A 26,626-nucleotide genomic window follows, 5' to 3' on the forward strand; every position below is an offset into this window, starting at 1 on the left:
TTTTATTTATATTTTATATATATACTTCATTCTTTATATATATGACAAAGAGTGCGTTGTTTCGTTATTATAACATCGTAACTGATCGTTACTACAGAGAGAGGGAGAGAGAGAGAGCGTTTTTACAGTCGATTGGTTTTATTTAAATAGGTATCTAACGCATTATGATGTCACAGGTCTTCTGTTAAGCGTAAATTAAAGTGCACAGTCCGTCAATAAGTCTGTCTGTCCGCTTTCCAGAGCTTCAAGTATGTTATCTATATACAACGTAAAATATGTACAACATGTACAATAACGTTGTTCGCTACAGACTTTCGTCCGGTATATACATATATAAAATAAACGTTTTCTCTTTTATTACAGTCCACGCCCGTCGGATCCCTTCAAACCGGCCAGGAGATCGTTGTATCGCCAAATCGTGATCGGCATCCAGCCGCTTATAAGGTATTGCTTACGTTTTTCCTTCGCGTTTCTTTTCTCTCTCTCGTTTTTTTTAAACCAAAGCATGAACGTGTGTAGCCTGTCTATTTGTTATTCGAGTTAACCGCATGGATACACGCCTTATTAGCGAAAAGATCAAAGACAGAATTTTAACAACGACCTTGATTCAGACCGTTTATCTCGCGGAGAAAAATTATTCAGATAGAATGAATAATTTTAAAAGATTTCAGGACGCGCTTTTAACGATATTGAGTAAATCTCGCGAAGAGAGAGAGCAGTATTATGGAAAAGCAATTTTATATATTATCGTTTCTCTCTGTACGAATCCAACGGGCATCAATTTATAGGAGTACGATGATTTTGAGGAGGATATAATCCTCATGATGGATGAGGTTCGCTTCGAAATGCAAGGCCAATCTGTAAGCCAATCTTTAGGTTACGCTCGAAGAATTGACTTCTTCATGCATGCTTTATCTTATCAGTAGAGGGAAGACGATGTTACAATATAGCCGGAAAGATATCCGCGTTTTATAATGCGTGTTATTGATGTTTTTCTGTCCGTAAAACAAGGTCGCACGAAGCTGAACGATCATGAAACTCGTATTCTGCGAACTCGTATGCGATAAATAATTAGTTGTTAAATAAATAGTTGATGAACGAGAATCGATAGTAGTAAATAAATGTTTTAGACATTATTAGAATCATTAGACGATGGATCATAAAGTGATATGTTCGATTTTGAATCGATAAATTCATGCACGAAGAAGTAATTTTGATACAGTTGCTATATAGTACTGTAGCCCTTGCTTATAACAAGGTAGAGCCAGAAAGTTCTTCATCTTCTCATAGTTTATCCAAATAAAATGCATAAAATAATATATTTAAAATATAGAATTCATAATAGATAATTGTTTTTATCTATTATCGAGCGAACCACATATTCATCCCCCTAATACATATATGTAGAAATTAATATTGGATTAGGATTTGTTCTCTCTTTTTTTTTATTAATTCTCTCATTACGCGGATTTCGTGTTTATCGTCATGCAGAATCACTCGGAGAAAATTTCTTTCAAATGTTCCTTGGATATTTCTTCTACTGTCCTTCAAATCCTTCGAAATTGTTTATAACGCGACGCAACGAAATTGTCATGCTTGTTCCTTCAGGACGTGGCAGGTGGAGGGGTGGGAGGTGGGGGCGGTAAAGGGGTGGGAACCACGTGGCCAGATACTGTGAAGCAATCAGGAGCCGGTGGTACATTGACACCTGCTGACAGGCACGGCTCTGTACAGGTGAGTTTACCTGCTCATTTTCCGTCCTCTCTCGTGTCATTCCGGTTCTTCATTTCCCAAAAGCTTCTCCTTTCTCTTGAACTTTATTTGCAGCTTTTCTCGTTTTTTCGTTTACTTATCGAGTCATTTACGATCGCGGGAAATAAACACGATTCTTAGCAATGCGATATTCAAAATAGTATATTAAAATTGCGATTTCTTTCATATATATCTCGTAGGGGTTCTAAAAAAATAAATAAAATTCTTAAAGAAATCGGAAAGATATATGAATCGATAAACTAAACTAAACTTAATAAATAAAACGACAAATTATTCATTACCTTTTCCTAACTTTATCATCTTTCTTGTCTCTCACTCTCATAAACGTATACAGGATGTCTCAGTCTATACAAAGAGTATAAACTGTTCGCTCTATTTCTAGACAAAGCACCACTGGATTATGGTCAGTTAGAAGTCTGTGCAATTTGACTTTGTTGCAGCATGTTGTCTTTGTGTCGATTGCAATCGAGACACTTTTACTTTCTTTCTTTGATTGGACATGAAATACTAATCCGGTATTATAGTACGATCACTCGTCTCTTCCCTGCACTTGCAATAACAGAAGCGTCATCGTATGATTTTTAATCAAAATAAAAGTTTGTCACTCTTTATGCCTCTTTTTTTTTCTATTTAGAATACTGCTTTATAAATCTTATGTATACCAGAGAATAGTTTTATTTTTTCTCACCCCCTAAGATCTTACTTGAATACTTTGTGTAACTTGTGCAAAAGTAGACTTTTGGATAAATTGATTTTTTATGTATTACACTTGCGTAGTTTTTTCTTTCCAAATTTCCAATAAGTAGTGCAAAAAAAGTACTTCCCTAATTTTCACGTCCAACAATATCAGAAAATATCGTCTAGATAAATCTGTCAAATCCTTTAATGTTGAAATCCGTATATTTATATTTATATTTATATTGATTTGCAATAACGCAACAACGTTGTACGCAGGTGGTGTCGTCGACTAATGGAGAGCTAGCCAATGATGATCCGACTGCTGGACACTCCAATACACCAATTACAGCACCTCAGGAAGTGGATATGATCGACGAAACCAAGTTAGTAGCAGTTTATCTTATCACAATTTGTCTTCTATCTGTTGCTCCAAATATTTTACGAAATAGAGAAGAATGTATAATGTTTGATAGATTCTGTCCATATGCATGTATTTTGTGTGTTGTGTGTGTACAAATTCTTTTAAATTTTATTAGAACAATTTATTTGAGCATCGAAGAAATTATAGTAGAAATCTTTCAACATATTAAAATGAAAAGAGATATTTAAATTGCATAGATATTATAAAAGAATTGATTCAAACTGTGCACGTGTGATATTATTTTCAGACAAGTAACTCAACTAAAATGGAAACGTTGTCCCCGATGTGGAAAGTTATTGTTCCGATCTTTCCGAGCGCACATTTCCAGAACCTATCCCACTCTCATTCCCGAACTAGGTTTGTTGCACCAATTTAAGTGGTCAATCCAAGATTTTTTGTTTCGCAATATAAGGAGAAAATATCATATTCATTAAATATATCAATTCAGAGATTTATAATCGTCGTAGGAATTATTTTTAGACTAATGTAAAGTTAGTGCCATGAATGATATCAAAATATAAAATTGCAAAATAGGATGAATATGCCTTGATGCTATTTAGAATATTGCATAAAAATATTGTGATTATTATTCTGTAATATATTTATAGTGTGTGCATATCGGCATATATATATATAATTTCATATATTTGTGTGTTTCGTCATTTCTAATAAATCATGTTTACAGTTTTCGCGAGATTTAATAGGGAAGATTGATTGATGATTGAGAGATAATTATGTATCATTTGCAAAACAGAATAAGCACTTTTTTGTTTGTCATTAAAAATATTTTTGTTATATAATGTTAAAAATTTATATTAACTATTATAGTACCGTTATACATATAATGTATATCAAAAAGAGAAAAATCCATCAATTATATTGATTTATTTATATACAACTTGGACAAAACAGAAGCAAAGCTATGTATTTTTTTTCTATATTTAGCAACATTGTAATTAAATGTTTATTATTTTCATTTATTCTATACACATATATTTTATCTTTCTCCATTTTATAGCTCCTCCTACGCTCCTTTCTCTCATCATTTCATATTAGAATGGGTTTTAAAACATTCAAATTAAACTAACAAAACACCACTAACAAACTGCATGATAAATTGATATCGTGACACTAATTCAATTGGATAAAGTATCTTTGAAAAATGGACAAATTTCTTTCTCTCATACAGAATGCAGAATGCAACTATTGTTACATCGGTCCATGCATGCTCGGTGTGTTGACTTAACGAGAGACGCTGCCAAGGGGACGACTCTAAGTCCTATTAGTGTTTGCTTCATTTCCAGATGCTGTTGCTTCTTCAAGCGCAAGAAGAAGAAAAGTGGAAGGCAGAAATGACTGTCCGTTACCGTTGGTCTCGGGGGCGCGGTGCAGTGCGCGGGTAATAGTGCCGACGAGTCCACCGGAGGGGTCGTCGCCGAGGCGCACGCCGTCGTCGCTGCGATGTCGAGGACGGGGAAGCAACGCGGCGCGGCGGGAACGGCCGCGGGGATGATGAACGCACCAGGTACAGCTACGGGCGATACTGCCAGCAGCGTCGATCCCGAGAGAGAGGCCGTCACTCTGTTGCGCGTCGGCAGCCGATCCGCGTCGCGAGACTCGGTGCTGCATACGACTGTCACGATGACGCCGACACCGCCGCCGCTATCGAACTGAATCACCACTACCACCACCACCACCATCATCATCACCATCATCGTTCAACCACATTCTATTACCGTCGCCGCTATTATCATATTAATTGGACGGTTGCGCGACTTGTCAGTCGAGAGAATGAAACTGCTTTTACTCTGGCCAATCGAGCTGATCTTTTCGATAAATAGGCGGACTCGCTGACGACGATTCGACCTACCTACAACTCTGCTTTTTAGCGTAATATATATCGAAATTCTATAGTACTTTCGCGTCATATCATTGTGATTAGAATTGTTTTTAGCTGCGTCTACGTTGTAAAGAAAGCAAGGCCGATCCGCGAGAACTTGATAACCGAGTCTCTTCGTTGAACTTTCACGGAAACTGTCAGATCCACTTTCAAAACCCCCTCTTTTATTTTTTTATACGTTGTACATACACACATGTATGAGAATACGGAATACATCTGAACAGTTGGACAAAGGAGATGTATTCTGCAAACGCGCACAAATATTCTTTTTAGTAAAAATTTAATTGTTGGTCTTTGATTAGCCAATAATTAATGAGACAGAATGCATTTTTCTTCGTTTTTTTGTTCGTAATACTGTAATGTGAAAATTCATGAAACATAGAATTGATTGAAACAAATTTTTACGTGTTTTCGTATGTTTTTTGGCGAGATGTGACTCGTTGAGTCGATAAACTCGATTATTGAATGCTTGGCCATTTTAAATTTCCATTAAAGTAAATTCAGAGATACATTCGCGTTTCTATCTACTAGTAGTATCCATCTTTTTCGATGCATGTCGCATGCATTTTGCGTGTGGGTGTTTCGTTTAATTCATTTTTTTTCCTCTTATCATTGCAAATAAGTAGATGAATATTCCTAGTGGCCTTGAGCTACTGATAGAAATCAAGAGACATTGGCGAATCCACTTATTTACTTACTGAATAAATCCTCTCGTTTAGCCAAGAAAAGTGACCTCGTGCTATTATTATTGCTACTATTATCATGATTACATTTCATCTTGTTGCTGCCCTACTATTACTACTTACTACTGCTACTATTACTACTGCTAGCACTATGAGTACTATTATTATAATGATTATTCTTCATTATTATATATTATTTTATTTCATTATTATTATTATTATTAATTATTATATTATTAATCTTTAATTATTACATTGGTCGTACTCATCGTCATTATTAGTCACGATCATCGTTTTTAATTTTATCACCATCATCATTTCTATTGTCCGCACTCGCGTTTATCAATTATACATTGTTATCGATGTCATCAACATATTGACATGTCGCTGTTGACTGAGAATGGTCGTCATCGGCCGGTCGTCGGTACCGGTGAACCAATGAATGAAGGATCACATAGAAGTAAGAGGGAATTGACGTACCGATGTTGAGAGAACTTGTTTGTGCCTACGACTCTCTTCTTGTATTACGGGGACGCTTTTTGATAACGCCGCATTGTGCGATGGACGGCCAGGTTAGCAATTGCATATACATATATTGTGAATTATAACGAATTGAAATTATACAGATCTCATTGTATATTCACAGCCCCGCAGGATAAACGAGCGTAGTGTATTATTCCGGATTTATTGATACAATTGAGAGATTTCGATTGTCGTAAAGTCTGATCATAATCTTCTGAAAGGCATGAAACTGAAAAACGACGATCGCGTTTTCGGGATAGAATTAGGATTAGAATATTCGTGAATTAGTGTTTTCGTTTCTCGCTTTTGCATCTCTATCAATCGCGAGAATGTATAGTATACCTACCTACTATATAAAGCAAAAATTTGCATTGTCTGATTTTATATTACGTATCTTTTGATATCGAATTCTTTTTTTAATTCTAATCTATCAAGTAATAATTTTAATATATATTGAAATATTTACGTCACATGATTTTGTATCTAGTAAAAGACATTTGTAATTTAAATTTTGATTTGTTTATTGTAGAAAATATGTAAGAATAGAGCAGTATTAAAGTATTATTGATAAACATTATCAAGATAATATCGAATATGTACAAAGTTCAAATTATCCGAATGCGCATTAATTATCGAAATAATTTAACATTTACACTGCCTGGTTTTTCTACACAAGGATGTACATAATTCTGTCATATGTCATCATCGGTTCTATTATCCGTTGCACGAATTGTGATATACATTAAAAACATTTCACGCTATACAACTAACATTTATTTTTCAAACGAAGCGCGAAATATCTCCTCGTATACGTGAATATCTTATATCACGATATTGTTTGTGTCCGCCTGCACATACTTATAATTTTAAATACAGCGAGACAAAAAATCCGTATATTTTCAAAATATCAGCAATTTCGGTTTCATGCCTTCTAAAATGAAATTATCATACAAGAGAGTGATTTATCTTGCGCAATGAACAATTAAAACAATTACATTTTACATAACATATCGATGAAATAAGATTTTTCTGTCTGTAGACTTTATAGCGTATATAATGATGAAAGTTCACATATATTGACATAAATGTGTACGAAAAACAAGTTGAAATTACGTGATACTCGTGGCAGTCGATTTATTTTCCATCAGTGTGTACCGATTCAAGAAAGAAGGGGAAAAAGAGAAATAAAAAAGCATTGCTTTCGCTACAGATCATCCTCTGGGAAGATAGTGTAACATTCGAGGATAGTTCTTGTTTCCGTGCGTGTTTACGAGATTATTAAAAAACAACATAACGAAAAGTGAGAGAGGAAGGAGAGGCAACCATATGCGCCAAATTCTATTTCGATTTCTTGAAGACTTACGTCGTGGTAATAAAATCTGGATGTTATAACGTGATTTTCATCTGAAACAAATTAATCTAAACAAAGACGCAAAATTATCGAGTAGCATACAATAACGTAAAGATTCACTGTAATGAGAGCTCTCTGCTGCGAACATATTTAATCGTTATTCTCCCCATATAATGTGACAAGAAAAGCGTTACGTTGCGAAGCATTTGCAGGGGATGCATACGGAGTGAGACGTGCGATTTTCTGTTAATGGCTCGCAACATTGAAACATTTAAGCGACCGAGAGATAAATGAGACGAAAATATGTACTGGAAGATCCCGGGAGAGCAAAAGGATCCCGTCAGCTGTATCGATTAAACAAACAAGTAAGGATGGAACTATCTATAATTTAAATTCTACTTTAAACAAAATTCTATTTAATTCACTTTTCTGGAAATAAAAATTTTATAAATTGTAACATTTTTCAAAACGTGATGTTTAAATGCATCTAGAATCAGGTATTGGGAGATTCAAGTAATATATGCAAACTCCTCCAATGTTAAACTTGTTTTCTCTGTAAAAGAAAAAGTCTGAGAAATGTAAATAAATCTTTTTCTTTCGAACAATTATTTTTATTCCTAAAAAGTGACACAAATCTGTTTCTTTTTCCAGGAACGTGATAAGTGGCGGGTCGAAGGAAAAACTCGCGCAGAAGTGGCGAGTACGAAAAAATAAACTGTGTTACGTCCAAAGGTCCACACTTATTCTAGTCCGGCCGATGACTTTGTATCACTCCCGAGAGATGTACGCGCCGAATATATTGTGTAAAACGCGTTTGCGTACTGTACACCGACACTTTGTATCCATGTTACATACCCGCCGACAAGTGCGTCCGATGACAGAAACCCATATGTACTTACGGAGCTGTTGCGTGCTCGAGCCGTATTGTAATACGTGGCCAAGCTCTCATACGATATATAAAGCGAATGAAAAAGAAATGGAAGAGAGGGAGAGAACCGCTTCTGTCGGACAGTCTTGAAAAGTGATACGCTTAAAATGATAGAGATCAGAATCTCTAGATTATACTCTGTGAATTTCCTCTCTCTTTCTCTCTCTCTCTCTCTCTCTCTCTCCCTCTCATTATCTGTATCTTCCCATTATCGAGAACGCACCGAGGGTATCGTTCCTTTTTTGTGAGCTAGCCGCGATTGATAAAATGATCGTCGAGAACAATCGTCGATATCAGCGGAGAGTGAGTGATCTGATGAATGATTGGTGATATCCGCATGTGTATATGATTCGCGTGCGTGGAAAGAGAACGAGTCGTTCGAGAAGAAACATTAATTCAGAGCGCTTTTTTTTCTTCGACGAGGCTGATTCGTAGCGTTTCGCGTAAGTTGTAACTACCACATTATTGTACATAAGACGCTGAATCGTGTACGCGATCAAATAGCGAGCGCCACATATAATTGTAATATCCGATCGCGAGGAGAAGACGTGCGTGTGTCCACGCGACAGAGGGAGAGAGTGTCTCCGATATTTATATCACTGTCCTGCCACACCGGGGAATCCGCGTTGCTGGCGTTAATTATAACAAATATCCTGTTGCGCAAGACGTTTAGCCCGTAGTTTTTTAGCCGATTTTTCAAAGCGCGCGCGCGGGCGAAGTCATACGATTTTTATTAATATAACACGACTGACTGCTGGTTAAGTATGGTTGTGAGTAAAAGAGTCCTCGTCTCCTCGGACATTGTAAACGGTACACAGACACACACACGAACCTTTCCGTTTCTCCCTAGGTTTACATACCTTGCACGGAGAGAGGAGCGATTGTCGTACATTACGCACTTAGGAAATGGAATTACGGCTCGTTGTAATGTAAAATGACCATCTTCGCTCGAGATATTTTTCTTTTTTTTTTTTTTTCCTCTTCCTTTTTTGTATATTTGTAAATGGTACGAATAGATTGTGTGGACCAGGATCGATGTATCCTCGTGTCTTTCATTCCCCGGCTTCATCGGCTCAAACGACGATGATATATTGATATATCGATACCGTGGTCGTGCGTATCTATGGAAATGAGGCTGCGTAACTATTAAAATGTCTTGTTGTAAAGTGTAACTTGGAGGAAAGAAATTAGATAACGCGTTTTCCCTCGTGTGTTGTGATCGTTAAGATACGTTGATATCGTCGAATTATGACAGTGTTGAAGAACCACCGTCTCAATGAACACGTGAAATTAACTAAATTATAATCAAGCACTATATATAGTCTCTCGTCTGGAGAAAGTCAAATGACGCGCATAGTGAGGCTTACATGCATACGCATTTTTGACTTACTATATGTTCGTATTGTTTTAATGGATGAATTGTTGAAGAATAAAATTGCTATAATTGCTAATCATAATAGATCATAATAAATTGCCGTTTTTATGAAATTGGCAGCTTACGTGCATTTGGTATCGTACGCCTGTGTTGTGTGTATGCGTGCATGTATGTTTAATATTTTATTATATAGAGTACGCGATTTTTTTATTTATGAAGCAAGAGACACATTAAATCAGTAAAGTCGATCGTGTGTGCGTGCGTGCGTCTGTGAGGCATCATTTTTGCAATGTGCAAAAAACACACGAGGAGAAACAGTGAAAAATCGAAATAAGAAAAAAAAATAGAAAATTAATATACAATGCAAAGCGTATCTTTACTTCAATTTGTGTCTATATGTAGAGTTATATTATAACAAACGTAATTTTTTTCAGTACGATATTATTACCAGTGTGAGACTAGAATATCCTTATCGTGATAATTTTCTTATTATTATGTAATCGTAATAATACCACTGAGAAATGGATATGTTCTTTAGGAGGAAGCTAATGAAATTATTAGGATTGAGAAAAGAACGATAACGAGTTGCTTTATAAAAGTAACTCATTATCGTGTTACCATATCTTTCTCTAAAAAATAACTGATTACTGTTACTGGTTATAAATTTTGAAAAGTAACTCGTTACTGTTACTGCTACTCAAACAATAACGAATTGTTACAATTTCTGTTACTTTTTTTAATGTTAATACAAGATCAAGTTAAAATTCACATTTTTAAACATTATTTTATATGAAGAAATAACAAAAACGATATAATTTTATTAATGATATCGCTTATTTGATAGTGTAATATAATTTGATATTAATTTTCAATAAAAAAAAGTTGCAAACAAATTTTTAAAAATTTTTAAATGCTATAAAAGTAAAAAAATTTTCTTATTAGTTTCTTCTTAATAGATTCATAAATATGATCAAAATCGCCTTTTTATATTTAATCTTATGTAATTTTAAAACTTCGACACGATATGTTATATAATTTTCATAATTTCGAACTCTACCAATCACCGAATTATCTGTTTAACTAATATTTCTTACTAACTAAAGGGAAACGAGATATTAAAAAAACTTTCAACAGTTTTTATGCCACATTTCAACATTCTTAATCAATTTCTTTGCATAAAAATTATATCGAATAGATTCGGAAAAGTAATGATAAAAGTAAAACTTAACGCCATTATCGTTATTATTAAAAAGAAAAAGTAATTGTAACTACGTAACCAGTAATAGTGTTACAAGCAACACATGTTGCTTCTCAAACCCTGGAAATTACATTATTTGTAGAAATGCCTTTTTTTATAGAAATATCACGTACATTCTACAAGATTGTTTTCCTTCAATTTTGGATAACATAAAACCCTAATCCATGAATATTACATCTTTTGATAAAATTCAACGCAGCTTCCTTCAAGTGGATTCGTTTTCTTTCCACTCGTCTTGGACTGATCTATCTTGTGTATATAGTAATTAAATTGTTTTAGTACTACTTTTACTGTTAAAAGTATGTGTGTGTGTACGCATGCATGCATATATGTGTATATATATACATATATATATACACACGATTGTGAACAAGAGGAGAGTGGTCTACATAAGAAATGAATGAAATATATATAACGAGACTGAATGATATACACACCGGACCATGAAAAAAAAAGAAAAAAAAAAGAAAAATTGATTGTCTTACATTTGCATTTTACTGCACGCGATGGTTATTATTATATATGTATAATACGTAAATTTTATATATATATATATATATGTGTATATATATATATATATATATATAAAATCATATACGCGAAAGTCTCTCTACTATACAGATTTTAAAGACATGAATGTGTAAATCTCTCTCCCCCTATAGTGAAAATTTTACTATATATACGTAAGCTGTGATTACTATCCTAATTTTTAACTTGTATACAATATCGATTATGCTTTATTTAACAATTAATACAAAACACCGTCTGACAAGGCGCTTTAATAGAACTTAAAAAAAAAAGGAGAAAAAAAAAGAGATTGAGATTTGCGTGGAAGCTTATTCTTGTAAATATGTGTTGTCTATTGCGCTTAGCAAGTAAGAAAAGAGAAAAAAGTTCATAATGAATTCCTGCGTACTTTCTCTTTGAGATTTCTTTTATTCTCTATCTTTCTCTCTGTCATACAGCTGCATCTTCATTACTTTGGGACATTTTGAGTATTGTTTCGATATTTATTGGTTCTCTATGCTTCTCCATCATCTCTAACAATATTGGCTGTTTTACTATCACATTACTGCTTGCTGCTATAAAGTTTCGAATGAGTTTCTTCATTATATTTATCTTCCGTACAGTTCTTTCCATTCTGTTTTTATTTCTGAAAAAGATTTTACTTTTAATAATTTTCATACAAAATAAGATAAATTGTGACATTTGCAACTTTACTCACTCTAAAATTTCAGGATATGTTTCTTGTAATCTCTTACTTCGTATCTGCTCTTGTTCTTTTAAAAAACTTTTATAATCAAACAGCGCCTTTTGACATTCTATTTTTAAATTTAACTGTACTTCAGACTTTTTCTCAATGGTTTTTTGAATGGACATAATACTTTCATTGACAGTGAATACTTTTCTCAAACAGGTACACAGTTTTCTGGAACAAACAAAATTGAAATTTTATTGCTTGATTTCATATCTAATATCGATCTAATTGCAAGTAACAACATTTGTATAAACACATCTTACTTTTGATCTTTCACATCGCCTTCCTTATTACTGAATATAGAAAGAATAGTAGTGCTATGAAGACATAATTTAATAGCTTTAGCATTTATAAGCGTGTCACTTATAACACTCTGCAATAGACTCCCGATGTTTTCTTCTTTTCGTCTTCGTCCGGTGTCTATATACTCTACAAATACAACGATTTCAAAGATTTCAGAGCAAAATTCGTGCAGCGTACAGCATTAACGACATACGTTTGTACTTTGCTTGAAGCATTAATAACCTGGCATTTAAATGCATTAGGGAGTCCCTGGTTGTCTGGATCTTCTCCTCGACGGGCTTGAAATCGTCCAACGTAATCGCACCGATCGGAAATTTGTTAAGCACCGCATTTAGGCTCTTTACAGATCGTTCCAACTTGTCAAGCTCCATTATTGACAGATGTTGACAGATCACCGTCTGTTTCTGTTTTTGAATCTGGGAACAAATGTGTCTTCTTAAAAATCCAAATTTACTAGATCTCGATTCATTACTAGAGCATTCGATTAACTAGTCAGGGATAAAAATTTCTTTCATCTGATTGGTCGAGGAAATATTTCCAGCAGTTTGATTGGTTATTTGGATCTAGGCTAGTGTTGCTAATTTCAGGTCGCGCAACACAGAGCGGCGAGGGATGGGGGAAGGCGTGGTGGGGAGATGCGCGCGCCGGCGCGCTCACACGTGCGCGGCGCGCGCATTCCCCCACTCCGTGCACCGAATTCCGCCGCGTCGCCGCGTGACGCTGCGCCACAAGGTCAAAAGTCGAACGCGCCGCGCACATCGACACGCGCTCTCTTTCCCGTCGTCTCGTGTTGCACGATCTGAAATTGGCAACACTGATCTAGGTTCAATATGGCATTTATCGTGCAATGGAAGACACCGATGTGCGAATAAAGTACAAGTACACATCTATGAAATCTTACTTCGTGTTTACAGGGATCCGTTTCCATGGCAGTAGATTTGAATCTCGGAGAGTGCGTAAATATTTGTATAGTGATATATTTGCCGGGGGATTTGTTATATTTTATATGCAATATTTTATGAAACGTAATAAAATATGATAGAAGCAATCGAATCTGACGTGCAAATTATTTTGAGCATAAAAGAAGGTATGTCTCTTTACATAGATATCCAAGTTATCATTTTTGAGCATTATAAGCAATTTCAGTTTCTGAAATCAATTTATTTATATTGATTTATTTTTATAATTATATTGCAAATAATGATAAAAATATAACAGTCTTGAGAAAAGAAAAAATTATCAATTTATATACTATAAACGGAATTGTACAATTTATGTTAATATTACAAAAAATATGGAATAGAGTTTTTATAAATAAAACATTGATAAATAAATTTTAAATCCAAAAAAAGAATTTTCCATATGAATTATTGCAGTTATTACAATCACATAAAATTTTCCATGTGTATATATTGTAGGAAAGGGTTTTGAACAAGTTTTACAACCAACATTGTTGATTGGAACCTTAAATGGACATTCTCTAGAAACTGACAGGATAGAACCAAGTTCAAATCCACAATATGCAACTGACTTGATTTGGGAGACCAATAAAACTGCATTAAGAAAGTAAATATGCTACTTTATAAAGTTACTATTAATCCCATGGATGAATAAAATATAATATGTATTTTATTTTGTATTTATTTATAGGATGCGATCAGGGCAAGCTGCATTGAAATTAGAATGCTTTGCTTTTAAAGAGAACAAGGCTAAAGAGAGAATTGGATATGTTCTGATAAGTATACGTTCTGCCCACATAATATTTAAACATGGAGATTTAAGCCCAAAAGCAAATTGGCACAAATTGTTGGGATTAAGAAATGATCTTAAAGTACAAAAACCTGAATTACTTCTTACTTTAAGAGTTGAAAATCGAAAAAGTACAGATTTAAACTCAATGGCGGAGGTAAAGTATAACATTATATTTTTATAAGATTAATGTATTCTAAGTTTAATTAACAGTAAGATTAATCTTCTAATAAACCATTATTGGCTTGTAATTAAAATTAGCTACATTAGTATATATCAAATATTCCCAAATTGTATCGTCTCACAGATAAGCAATTCAATGACAGACAATGATGTTATTCTGCAAAGTGATAAAATAATACCTTATTTGCATCCCAACGAACAATTGATTCAAGTGGGCCCTTTGAATATTTGTTACGAATTATTCTTATTGAATATCACAGCCATATGTACAGAAAATTTGCATCTGTTATTACCTGAACATTTAAGCAATCATGGTGTTGTGCATTTTTTATATCGAGTTTTAGAAAATGATGTAGAACTAAAAGCGTTCAACATAGAGTCCGAAGGATCTAATATCTTTCATGAAAAAGTGATAGTGAGAATACGAAGTTCTTTGAGTGTATTAAAACATTATCTACAATTGAAACCAAATTTGTTAATATTTTTGAAATATGAAAATAATGTAATAGCTGAATCATTAGTTAATCTGCAATCATTAGTACCTGTGGACAATCTGCAAGAATTTCTCAAATACACTGCAAACGCGAGTATTATCCTACATGAACGATGTTTTCTAACTAAACTAAATGCAACAGAAAAACCTGTTGAAAATCAACATCAAAAATCTTATCTTGATTTACAACTTAAATTGCAATATATTGGAAATAAAATGGATATTGTGCACAATTCTAACACATTAATAAATCCTGACAATTCTATGATATCTCGTATTCAATATCATAATGAAGAAAATATAAATAATGTTGGTCAGGTAGAATATAGAAACACATTTATTTTGTCAATAATTCTTATCCCATAGCGATTATGGATTAATATTAACATCTATATATAAAATATCGCTTTACATCAATGTATATAATATTTATATATGTATATCAATATATGTATATAATATTTACATATAAAATTTTAAATGTCGGATTTTAGAGATGTCCAGAGATAGAGTCTCACAGAAATCCTAGTGGCGATTTTGGAAAATTTAATTTCAAGAACATATCGCGTGAAATGAAATTGTTCAGTGCAACAGAGTGCAAAAATATAAATGATCAGTCTGATTGTCAATGCTTAAAACATCAAATGGATAAAAATATATATTCACGTTCGTGTAATGCAATATCCTGCCTTAATAAAGATTCTAAATCTATGGGATCTTATCATTGCTATTGCTTACATATTTCACTTGCGGCAATAACATTAATACAATCTACAAAATTATCTGGACGTCAAATTGAATTTCGGTTTGTTTGATTAAATATGTTTTTTCAATCAATCAAATATTTTATAAAAATAAATTATCTCTTTTATGATTATATTATTATATACTTTATTTAATATATAATCTCTTCTAGATTTCATCATCCAAAAGCTGAGATCACGTCAATGGTACATGCGACAATGCCAGTTTTATCTGGAGAAAAAGTTAAATTACAAGAAAACGGATGCCAATTTCACTTTATATCTATGCCAGATGAAATAAAACAATTATTACAATCTTTCCCGCCAAAGATCAGTATGCATGATACAAATGAAAGCGCTGAACCATTATCACTATCGACGCTTGATGTAAAACCCTTATTTTATCAGGATAAGGTAGTATTAATATTATATTTACAAAGAAAATTTTATAAAATACTTAAAATATTTAAAATTAAAATGGATATCTTTTTCAGCCTGAATGTCAATATAAATTATCTCTATATGATACAGATCAAAGTAAAATTGGTGAAATAGACATTGTTCTTAAACTAGAGAATCGTGGACCACACTTTATATTAAAGAAAGAAACTATTGGTAAATCCATTATATATTAAATCCATTAAACTTTTTCTTAATATTCGTTTTTATATTGCATAATTGTTTAAATCATATTTAAATTTCAATGAACTAATAAGAGTCAGACGGTTTTTAATGCGTTAGTTTTAAGAAAAAATTAATTTTCGTTAAAACTAATTAGTTTGTACAGGGCACAAATTTTCTTGGTACGATACCAAGAAATTAAATAAATTCCAATTCGAGATTTTATTTATTAATAAACCTCTTTGTCTTTCCTAAAGAAGCAAGTAAGAAACACAGAAGAATAGAGAGTTTATTAATAAATAAAATCTCGAATTGAGATTTAATCCTTAATTTAATTAAAACATTATTAATTTAATTTTTTGGTATTGTATCAAGAAAACTTATACTCCGTGCACAACTAATCAGTTTCAAAGAAAATTAATTCTTTCTTGAAACTAACATTATCATCTATATCTGGCCTACTAAAATCTTTGATAATTGTTTACTTATTTTAATACTGTACTGTTACTGTGAAGGTAGTAATGTGATATATTTTTATTTTTTAAAAGGTAAAAATTTAGGCCCACCAATATTGGATGATAGTTTAGCATATAAAATAGTAGATGAGCTTGAAACTTGGAAGGAACGACAAAAGGAAATGTTTAAAGCTGAGGTAAATAATAAAACGATAGCAATATTTAATAAAATGTTATTTATAATATGTAATATGTATTAGCTTAAGAGAAAGGAAGAACGACATCTGAACATATTGAGCGAGGAATGGCGAAAACAGAGAGAGAATCTAGAATCGAAACTGGCATGTAGCGTCGAGCAATGTAAGATACTAGCCAACAGTTTAAATAACGCTACTGAAGATTTAAGAATGCGCAGATTAAAAAGCCTGGAAAACGAGACCAGATTAATTAAAGCAAACGAAGACTTACAATGGAGATATGAAACCAAGTTACAAGAACTTAAAGATTCTTTAGACGTGATGCAAAGTGATCTTACGTCAAAGGTTTGTAAAGTATATTTTAGTTTTATACACTCTCTCTCTCTCTCTCTTCTGCTCTGCTTCTGTATCTCCCATTTACTTTAGAGATGTTATCAAGAGACGCGATAGTATCATCACTTGATGACGTCAAGTAAACGTAATAACAGATCAGCTACAACTAACTAAATTCATCTTATCTATCGTCGAGCTCTATAGCTTCTCTTCATCCAAAATTTTTCTATGAATTATTTTCGATTAAAATATCTCAAACCCTAATGTGATAATAAAAAATGTAATGGAACTTTATTATATAATGTCGATAAGATTTTTCGATTGTGACTAATTCTAAATTTTATATCTGTTTTTGAAGATTTTAATTTTTTAAGTTTATATATTTAATAATATTTTTATCTTTTTACTTTTATTATATATAGATTACTTTCTTATATATTTGGTGCGCGTACAAAAGTTTTCGAGATTGCAAATATTAAAATACAATTTATCTATATAATGTTACAGATCACTAAACTAGAAGAGAAGAAAACTGCTCTAGAAGCGCAAGTAGAAATATTATTGTACGAAAATGAAACTTTAAAATCGTCAACAAGTAAACAGGCGGATGAATTACAAATATATCAAAAGGAATCTTTAACTAAAGATCAAACAGCATCTTTGTTGCAAGAATTAAAAATTCTTGAGGAAAAATTGGACAACGCCCAGAAGGGAAAATCATTTTTTAAAGAACAGTGGGGAAAAGCGGTTCGTGAGATACACAAAATGAAAGTAGAGCATCAACAAGCCATGCAAGTTCAAATCAAGAACAGTAAAGAAGAGCTGAAAAACGTGGAGTATGTTTTACTTTACTTACAATTAATCTTATTTTACAAGATGTTTCATTTCAGTCGAAAACATTCGTAATAGAATCTTAGATCTCGTTAAATTCATAATCAAATATTGAAGCAAAAATATGAAAGAACATCATTTTTCGTGACTTTGCAATTATTATCAATATTAAATATCTTAGAAAATTAACTCTTTATCAAAAAAATTGATTTCATTTAAATATAATGTAGTAGAAATGGAATTTTCCTTTATGTATTTTGATACTTTATAATAATTCGATAAAATATCATTTTTCAGTCTAGCTGAACTTTTATCTGTAGACACAAGAGCTTTGAATAACGATCAAATCTTGCTAAAAGAACTCCAGAAGGAGATTGATGTGATCAAGCCGAAACAATCTTTTGTTTCGAAAGAAGACTACAATCGAGTATATACAATAGGCAACGATGTTTACTCCAAGATTTCTTGTAACGGTAATAAAAGCGGATCCGATAAATCAGAAGAGTACAATGATCGGTTGCAGACACTGAGGGAGGAACGTGATTCCCTTTTAAAAACCGGAAGTTACGCGGCCGACGATATAGTGATTAAAAAACTTAATACAGAAATACAATTCTTATTGGTAAACAGGTAACAAATTTATTTATTGGCTTAATTTTTGTTGATTAATATATTTCTATGTTATGGGGGAAAAACATATATATACGATCTCCGAAAAAATCTATGATTGTACATAGCACAAAACAATTTATATATATTTATACAAATAAATATTTTTTATATGAGATTTAAATTCTCTTTAGCATCATTATTAATATTTTTTGAAGCACGAAAGTATGTGTTTAAGAAAGTAAAATAGTTCCTCTCAGCCATTTTGGTCCATTGATGATCGTGATCCCTCGATTTTGATCGAGCCATGTTTCCACAGGAAAATAAATATCGCGACTGATAATAGTTTTAATGAAATAGATTCAGTAATTATTCAGTAATTTTTATTTGCACATTCTTAATGAATTTATTGCAATTTCAACAGAATATTTCTATCAGAGTTATGGACATATTTTGATAGATAAATAACAGATAGGTAATAGATAGTAAACTTATCAAAAAATTTGAGATTCTTGATTAATAATATTGCTGATATGATAAAATGCTTATCGTATATCAAATAATCAATGTAGGGGAGATTGCAATTGCGAATAATTGCACAATATGTTTTTTTATTTAGATAGATAAATTATGTTGGTCACTATTTCATATCTTTTGTAATAAATAATATGGTTCATATTTTAATATGCGGTAAGATTTATCATTCATATGTTGGATGTGGTGGATGTGCATTTCAATGCAAATTAAAATAAAAATTTTAATAGAATATCTCGAAGTAGAATATATTAATATCAATGTTGAAGATATATTAATAATAATATATTAATAATAATTTTATCATAATCAGTCAACGTTATTATTTGTTTTCATAGGAATTAGGAATAACAAGATTTTTGCATTAAGTTTTATTATTTTTTAATTGTAAATTTAAACAAGTACATAATGTTTATGAATAAAATTTTAATTCTCTTTGGCATCATTTCTGATATTTTATGAAATATGGAAGAGTGTCTAGAGGAGCAGGATAGTTTCTGAGCCATTTCGGTCCTTTGATGATCGTTTCTCGATTCAGATCGAGCCATATTCCTGTAGGAAAATAAATATCGCGACTGATGGCACCTTCTTCAATTACCGGAGCAACTAGTATAGTCTCTCCAAGAAGATATTCTGCAATCCAATTAAATAGCAAAAGTTTAATTACGCATTAGTATTATTTACAGATCATATCATTTGTATATTTCAGTCCCTATCAAATTATTATCTTTCTTCTATGTGAATAAATTTTCATAGATAAGAAAAAAAGAAGCGAATAAGTGACTTATATTAAGAGTTATCAATTCTAGAATATCCTATATACAGTAAAATCTTATGAATTTACCGTCATTAATTTTGTGAGCTTCTTTATTAGTCGGATCGACCCACCAGATAGGTGGATTTACGGGCGTGCCATTGGTGATAGCCTGCTGCATTGCATTTAGAATCTCTGACGTTTGATTAGCATGCAAATCGGTATATTTCTTGCAGATGGCGATGGTCTGATAAAATAGAGATAAGTATTATTACATCAGAATAATGTTTTGTAAAAAAGTCAATTTACATTCTTCAATATATATTTTTTAATCTTTCTCACCAATTCATTTGTATATCAAACATAATTTTTCAGATTATTTACTTCATTATCGTAATCCCATGGCACGAAGGAATATTGCAACGATGGCATGAAGACGTTGGCTTGCAGCCATCTGATGAAGAGCTCTTTAGGCGGATATTCCGTGCCGTTAAGGGAGCCGTCCAGGTAGCCATTGCCACCGATCATGTCCGGTAGCACGTGGACGTAACCGTTGAGATTCATCTGTAGCAGCGTCGTGATTAGCGTGGGCAGACCATTGTTCCACGTCCATCTGGTGTCTTTATCGATCATACGAACAAATATTGGTAATTCCTGACTACGCCATCCTACCCGCACTTCGATATAATCGTTAAAATTAGCGGCTAGCGTTTGGACGTAATCTTTCGTGAATATTCCAGGTTGCACATCAAGTGAGCCGTTCAACGTCGGTATCTGCGGTAACCAGGACACTTCGCCGGCGTCAAATTTAAAGCTGTCGATGCCGAGATTCTGCAGGCGTTTCAACCGTGCCACCCACCAGCTTACCGCTTTCGGGTTCGTGAAGTCAATCGTGGCAGCATTCACACCTGGAGAAAAATAACAGGTAATTGAAATTGGAATAATTTTCCGAATATATTCACATCATCAGTTTTCATTAATTTTGATGTAATATGTTTACAATTAAATTACTGAGATTAATTATTTAGCCTTGCAATATTAAAACTTTAAAAGGATGTTGCAAAAAGAGAAAAGGATCATAGCGTTTAACAAGGTTGTCTTCTTTAAATCGACTGGCGATTTTACCTTGCCACCACGACATCTGAACGCGTCCGTCAATATTTTTAACAAAATACGAGTTAGTCAACGCAGTAGAGTATGCGGGTTCGCAGCCACGATTGATGAACGGATGTATCCATAAAGTAACACGGAAGCCTTTCTGTTTCAATCGCTCTACCAGAGCGCTGACATTGGGAAACTTGACTGGATCAAACACAGCGGATCCGTAACAAGTTTCCCAGTTGTCGTCAATTTCGATTTGACTGTTGTTGAATTTATTAGCGATAATCTCGTCAGCATAAGACTCCACAACTTTCTCGGTTACGTTAGCTTTGTATCTAGCCCAAGTGGACCATACAGGATGTCGAATCATTCTTTCATTTGGACGACCTGTCGGTTTACCCAAATTAGTTTTCACCATGTGCTGATGAGCGTCTTTCGGATTCAGAAAGACACCTAGCTCGTAATTGAGCTGGATGATATCACGATGTCGATAAGGCGCCTTGTTCTTTGCAATCAGGCATAGATAATTGTCCCGGTAATTATTCTGATCTAGAAATAGTGGATTCGTCTCGTTCACGTAGATATAAACTCCTTTGCCAGATAACCAGTAACGCTCGGATAGTGCCATGTTTACATGATGTGTCGGCAAATATGGTTCTTCTTCGTAGTACATGTGCTGCACAGGCCAGTGCTGATAGTGATGCTGTGGACCGCCGAACCATTGCGTACCCTCGGTAAACTGATAACAATCAACGAGTTCGGCCGCGGGATCAGCTACCACACGAACAACTCTGATGATCTCATGGTCCCTACTAGCATAAATCGTAGTGTGATAAACGTCTCCACTTTTTACGCAAAATCTATTAGTACCGCCGCAATTTTGCTCAAGCACGAAGGGACTCGACAACGTTTGCGGTGGAGTCTTTGTATGAAGAATGTTTATCATGTTCTCGCCATCTAAAAGAAATATTGCATTAATCGATATAGTTTCTTCATTAGGATTTAAAAGTTTTAAAAATAATTTTACTAATTTATAAGAAATATTGAACAGATATTATGAGATTGATAGGAATAAATAGAAAAATTCGTTTAATAAAACAACAGGAAGAAGATAAAAAGTCATGTGTATATTCATCATTGTCACTCACCATTTTTCGTAAGATTGAGAATCATGATGCGATTAATTATAATTATTTGAAGAACGCCATTTTTGACGGGAATAATTGTTCCTGTATTTAAATTGTCAGCTTCCTCCACATATTCGCCACAAGCTAAAGTGCCGAAAGCGAATAACAATAACAATATTACGGAAGAATGCATCGCTAAAACAAAGGCAACGATTATTTTATTGAGTAATTGCTATATTCCTTAGTAATATAAATGTTTTTAGAAACGTATAAAGAATTTTAGTTGGAGTTGTGAAAGATGACATCTTGCACATCGTACATCTTTCAGATAGGTCTTTTATTTGTTTGATTTTGATTGAAAGAACATATATTTACCTCTCCGTTCCAGTAGTTGCATCTAGCACATTACTACACTATTCCTAGTGAAGACTGAATCAGTAATACTGTTCATATCAATTTATATATATACTTGCCAAATGCAATAACAGATACTGCATTCTGTAAATATTTTCTAGATTTCAGATGTATAAAATACGGTAATCACATATCAAATCGATCTTTAAAAATCGGATATCAAATCATTACTAGATAGATTACATAGCAATCCGATATCTGATTTTTAATCATTGATATCTCTGCAATGGTGTTTCCAAAAAAAATTGTTTATACATCTTTTTAAATATTGTAGTTTCAATGCTTGTTCGAAAGTTTACATTATAGCAGATATTTGTGCAAATTACGTCCAAATGACACATACTTTTTTTTATTTTAATTAATTTCTTCATATCATTAGGACACATAATTTACAAAAATTATTCGCACCTATTTTTGTGTTATTTTCTCGCTTTGATATCATTACAAATGAAAGTATCACACGAGTCTATCTTAGAGAATATTTCAAAAAAGTCTAGTCTGACAATGAGTTGAAAAAACAAAAGATATTCTTTATATATGCAAAAGATTTTTGCATAAAACTAAAGATATTTTTTATCAAATGTATTTACACTTCTATTTACCAAACACAAAGGTATAAAATAAATATATAATTGCAAAATTCCATATGTATAGAAGATGCTTCTGCATAGATGTGAATAATATTTACTATAAGAAATATAAAATAGCCAATATAATTTACTTATCTAAATAGAAAAAAACAATACAACTAACTATGATAGCTTGTAACGATATCTCGAGGTAGAAAATATTAATAATAATTTGCGATTGAAAATGTATTAATAATTTATCAAAATTAGTCAAAACGATATTATTTGTTTTCATAGCAATAACAATAGTTTTGCATTAAATTTTATTACTTCTTAATTATATAATTAATCAAATAGTTTTTACATACATAATTTTAATTCTTTTTGGTATCATTACTGTTATTTTTGGAAGTACGAAAGTAAGTCCAGAAAAGCAGGATTATCTATAAAAATTTAACTCTCTTTGGTATCATTATTTGATTTTTTTGAAGTATGGAAGTGTGTCTAGGGGGGCAGGATAGTTTCTGAACCACATCGGTCCGTTGATGATCGTTCCTCGATTCTGATCGAGCCATGTTCCCGCAGGAAAATAGATATCGCGACTAATGGCACCTTCTTCAATTACCGGAGCAACCAATATAGTCTCTCCAAGGAGATATTCTGTAAGCCAATTACGTATGAAAATTTAATTATACATTATTTATAAATCATGTTATTTGTAAATTTCTTTATCAAGTCAATATCTTTCTTCTACATGAATAAATTTTCATAGATAAGAGAGAAAGAAGAGTGACATATATATATATTAAATATTAATTCTGGAATATCCTATTTATACAATACAATCTTATGAATTTACCGTCATTAATTCTGTGAGCTTCTTTATTAGTCGGATCGACCCACCAGATAGGTGGATTTACGGGCGTGCCGTTGGTGATAGCCTGCTGCATGGCGTTTAGAATCTCTGACGTTTGATTAGCATGTAAGTCGGTATATTTCTTGCAGATGGCGATGGTCTGATAAAATAGAGATAAGTATTATTACATCAGAATAATGTTTTGTAAAAAAGTCAATTTACATTCTTCAATATATATTTTTTAATCTTTCTCACCAATTCTCATTTATATATCAAACATAATTTTTCAGATTATTTACTTCATTATCGTAATCCCATGGCACGAAGGAATATTGCAACGATGGCATGAAGACGTTGGTTTGCAGCCATCTGATGAAGAGCTCTTTAGGCGGATATTCCGTGCCGTTAAGGGAGCCGTCCAGGTAGCCATTGCCACCGATCATGTCCGGTAGCACGTGGACGTAACCGTTGAGATTCATCTGTAGCAGCGTCGTGATTAGCGTGGGCAGACCATTGTTCCACGTCCATCTGGTGTCTTTATCGATCATACGAACGAATATTGGTAATTCCTGACTACGCCATCCTACCCGCACTTCGATATAATCGTTAAAATTAGCGGCTAGTGTTTGGACGTAATCTTTCGTGAATATTCCAGGTTGCACATCAAGTGAGCCGTTCAACGTTGGTATCTGCGGTAACCAGGACACTTCGCCGGCGTCAAATTTGAAGCTGTCGATGCCGAGACTCTGCAGGCGTTTCAACCGTGCCACCCACCAGCTTACCGCTTTCGGGTTCGTGAAGTCAATCGTGGCAGCATCCACACCTGAAGAAGAATAGATTCAGGTAATTGAAATTGGAATAATTTTCCGAATATATTCACGTCATCAGTTTTCATTAATTTTGATGCAATATGTTTACAACTGAATTATCGAGATTAATTATTATTTAGCCATTTAATATTAAAACTTTAAAAGAACGCTGAGAAAAGAAAAGAGAAAAGAATTACAGTTTAACAAGGAATGTCTTCTTTAAATCGATTAACGGTTTTACCTTGCCACCATGACATCTGAACGTGTCCGTCGAGATTTTTAACGAAATACAAATTGTTCAACGCAGTGGTGTAGGCGGGTTCGCAGCCTCGATTGATGAAAGGATGTATCCATAAAGTGACACGGAAGCCTTTCTGTTTCAATCGCTGTGTTAGGGCGCTGATATTGGGAAATTTAATCGGATTAAACTCGGCGGAACCATAACAGGTTTCCCAATTGTCATCAATTTCGATTTGACTGTTGTTGAATTTATTAGCGATAATCTCGTCGGCGTAAGCCTCTACTTTTTTCTCGGTTACGTTAGCCTTATATCTAGCCCAAGTAGACCATACAGGATGTCGAATCATCCTCTCGTTAGGATAACCTGTTGGTTTACCCAAATGGGTTTTCACCACGTGTTGATGAGCGTCTTTCGGATTCAGAAAGACTCCTAGTTCGTAGTTGAGCTGGACGCTATCACGATGTCGATAGGGCGCCTTGTTCTTTGCGATAAGACATATAGAATTGTCCCGATAATTGTTCTGATCCAGAAACAGCGGGTTCGTTTCATTTACGTAGATGTAGACTCCTTTGCTAGATAACCAATAACGCTCGGTTATTGCCATATTTTCAGGATGTGTTGGCAAATATGGTTCTTCCTCGTAATACATGTGCTGCACGGGCCAATGCTGATAGCGATTCTGCGGACCGCCGAACCATTGCGTACCCTCGGTAAACTGATAACAATCGATGAGCTCGGCTGCGGGATCAACTACCATGCGAGTAACATTGATGATCTCAACGTCCCTATTAGCATAAATGATAGTGTGCGTAATATTGGCACTATTTACGCAAAGCCTGTTAGTACTGCCGCAATTATGCTGAAGTACGAAGGGGCTCGACAGCGTTTGCGGTGGAGTATTTGTATGAAGAACATTTATCATATTCTCACCGTCTGGAAACAAAATATTGCATTCATCGGTACAGTTTATTAGAATTTTTTATAAAAATTAAAAAATATATATACCCAATTTATAAGACGAAATTAAACACATATTATGAGATTGAGAGGAAAAAAAAGAATCGGTAAAAATCAATTTAATAAAATAACATGAAGAAGATGAAGAAGATTGCATTCACCATTGTGACTCACCACTTTTCGTAAGATTAAGAATCACGATGCGATTAGTTATGTTTACTTGAAGAACGCCATTTTTGATGGGAATGATTGTTCCTGTATTTAAATTGTCGACTTCCTCCACATCATCACCGCAAATTAAAGTGCCGAAAGCGAATAGCAACAATAATATGGAAGAACGCATCGCTGAAACAAATGCAACGGGTATTGAATAAATGTTATACATTTTTAAATATGAATTTTTTAAAATATATAAGGAATGTCAGTTAAAGATGTGCAAGATGACACCTTGCACATCAATCTATCAGATACGTCTTTCGTCTGTTGTTTGATTTCAAGCCAAAAAACTATACACTTACCGCTTCGTTCTAGTGGTTGCATCTTGCACACCATTCCTGGTGTCAACTGAATCAGCGATGCCGTTCGTATCACCTTATATAT

General features: G+C 33.5%; 5 protein-coding genes across 30 annotated transcripts in view; 2 read left to right on the top strand and 3 right to left on the bottom strand.

Moving 5' to 3' along the window:
• The window catches only part of Gish (casein kinase I gish), a 36,987-nt gene extending 27,755 nt beyond the window's left edge, over positions 1-9,232 (top strand). For 4 of the 24 annotated variants that reach the window (XM_083043892.1, XM_083043901.1, XM_083043897.1 and 1 more), the window contains 6 exons: positions 364-444; positions 1,609-1,734; positions 2,156-2,176; positions 2,728-2,834; positions 4,159-7,693; positions 7,980-9,232. In XM_083043892.1, coding sequence (XP_082900018.1) covers positions 364-444; positions 1,609-1,734; positions 2,156-2,176; positions 2,728-2,834; positions 4,159-4,228 — 405 coding nt within the window. In that variant the 3' untranslated portion in view covers positions 4,229-7,693; positions 7,980-9,232. The other 20 variants (XM_083043898.1, XM_083043906.1, XM_083043900.1 and 17 more) reach the window with 12 other exon arrangements.
• Positions 9,233-11,500: 2,268 nt separating this feature from the next.
• LOC145939540 (uncharacterized) lies at positions 11,501-12,972 on the bottom strand. The gene is made up of 4 exons (XM_083043919.1): positions 12,644-12,972; positions 12,411-12,576; positions 12,115-12,318; positions 11,501-12,042 (listed from the first exon to the last, which is right to left on the bottom strand). The coding sequence occupies exons 1-4, from the start codon at positions 12,819-12,821 to the stop codon at positions 11,847-11,849; spliced, it is 744 nt and encodes a 247-aa protein (XP_082900045.1). The 5' UTR covers positions 12,822-12,972; the 3' UTR covers positions 11,501-11,846.
• Positions 12,973-13,170: 198 nt separating this feature from the next.
• On the top strand, positions 13,171-18,842 carry Rha (protein rha). Of its 3 annotated transcripts, none has more exons than XM_083043886.1 (11): positions 13,171-13,537; positions 13,869-14,016; positions 14,101-14,356; positions 14,507-15,193; positions 15,370-15,680; positions 15,792-16,032; positions 16,113-16,233; positions 16,788-16,891; positions 16,955-17,236; positions 17,732-18,060; positions 18,353-18,842. In XM_083043886.1, exons 1-11 carry the CDS (start codon positions 13,486-13,488, stop codon positions 18,687-18,689), a joined length of 2,868 nt encoding a protein of 955 aa, XP_082900012.1. In that variant the 5' UTR covers positions 13,171-13,485; the 3' UTR covers positions 18,690-18,842. The 3 variants fall into 3 exon arrangements, with proteins under 3 accessions (XP_082900012.1, XP_082900013.1, XP_082900015.1); XM_083043887.1 differs by having other exon boundaries at positions 13,171-13,402; XM_083043889.1 differs by lacking the exon at positions 14,507-15,193 and having other exon boundaries at positions 13,181-13,537.
• A 720-nt stretch (positions 18,843-19,562) lies between these two features.
• On the bottom strand, positions 19,563-22,711 carry LOC145939535 (alpha-galactosidase MYORG-like). Its single transcript, XM_083043891.1, has 6 exons — positions 22,556-22,711; positions 22,202-22,375; positions 21,078-22,010; positions 20,337-20,860; positions 20,043-20,199; positions 19,563-19,831 (listed from the first exon to the last, which is right to left on the bottom strand). Exons 1-6 carry the CDS (start codon positions 22,575-22,577, stop codon positions 19,641-19,643), a joined length of 2,001 nt encoding a protein of 666 aa, XP_082900017.1. The 5' UTR covers positions 22,578-22,711; the 3' UTR covers positions 19,563-19,640.
• A 690-nt stretch (positions 22,712-23,401) lies between these two features.
• Positions 23,402-26,626, bottom strand: LOC145939534 (alpha-galactosidase MYORG-like). The gene is made up of 6 exons (XM_083043890.1): positions 26,545-26,626; positions 26,201-26,371; positions 25,070-26,002; positions 24,319-24,842; positions 24,023-24,179; positions 23,402-23,823 (listed from the first exon to the last, which is right to left on the bottom strand). Exons 1-6 carry the CDS (start codon positions 26,576-26,578, stop codon positions 23,636-23,638), a joined length of 2,007 nt encoding a protein of 668 aa, XP_082900016.1. The 5' UTR covers positions 26,579-26,626; the 3' UTR covers positions 23,402-23,635.

This window comes from Prenolepis imparis, unplaced genomic scaffold, assembly GCF_030444845.1.
Source record: "Prenolepis imparis isolate NDT839.2.m4 unplaced genomic scaffold, iyPreImpa1.0 SCAF_8, whole genome shotgun sequence".
In the NCBI taxonomy this organism is placed as follows: Eukaryota; Metazoa; Arthropoda; class Insecta; order Hymenoptera; family Formicidae; genus Prenolepis; species Prenolepis imparis.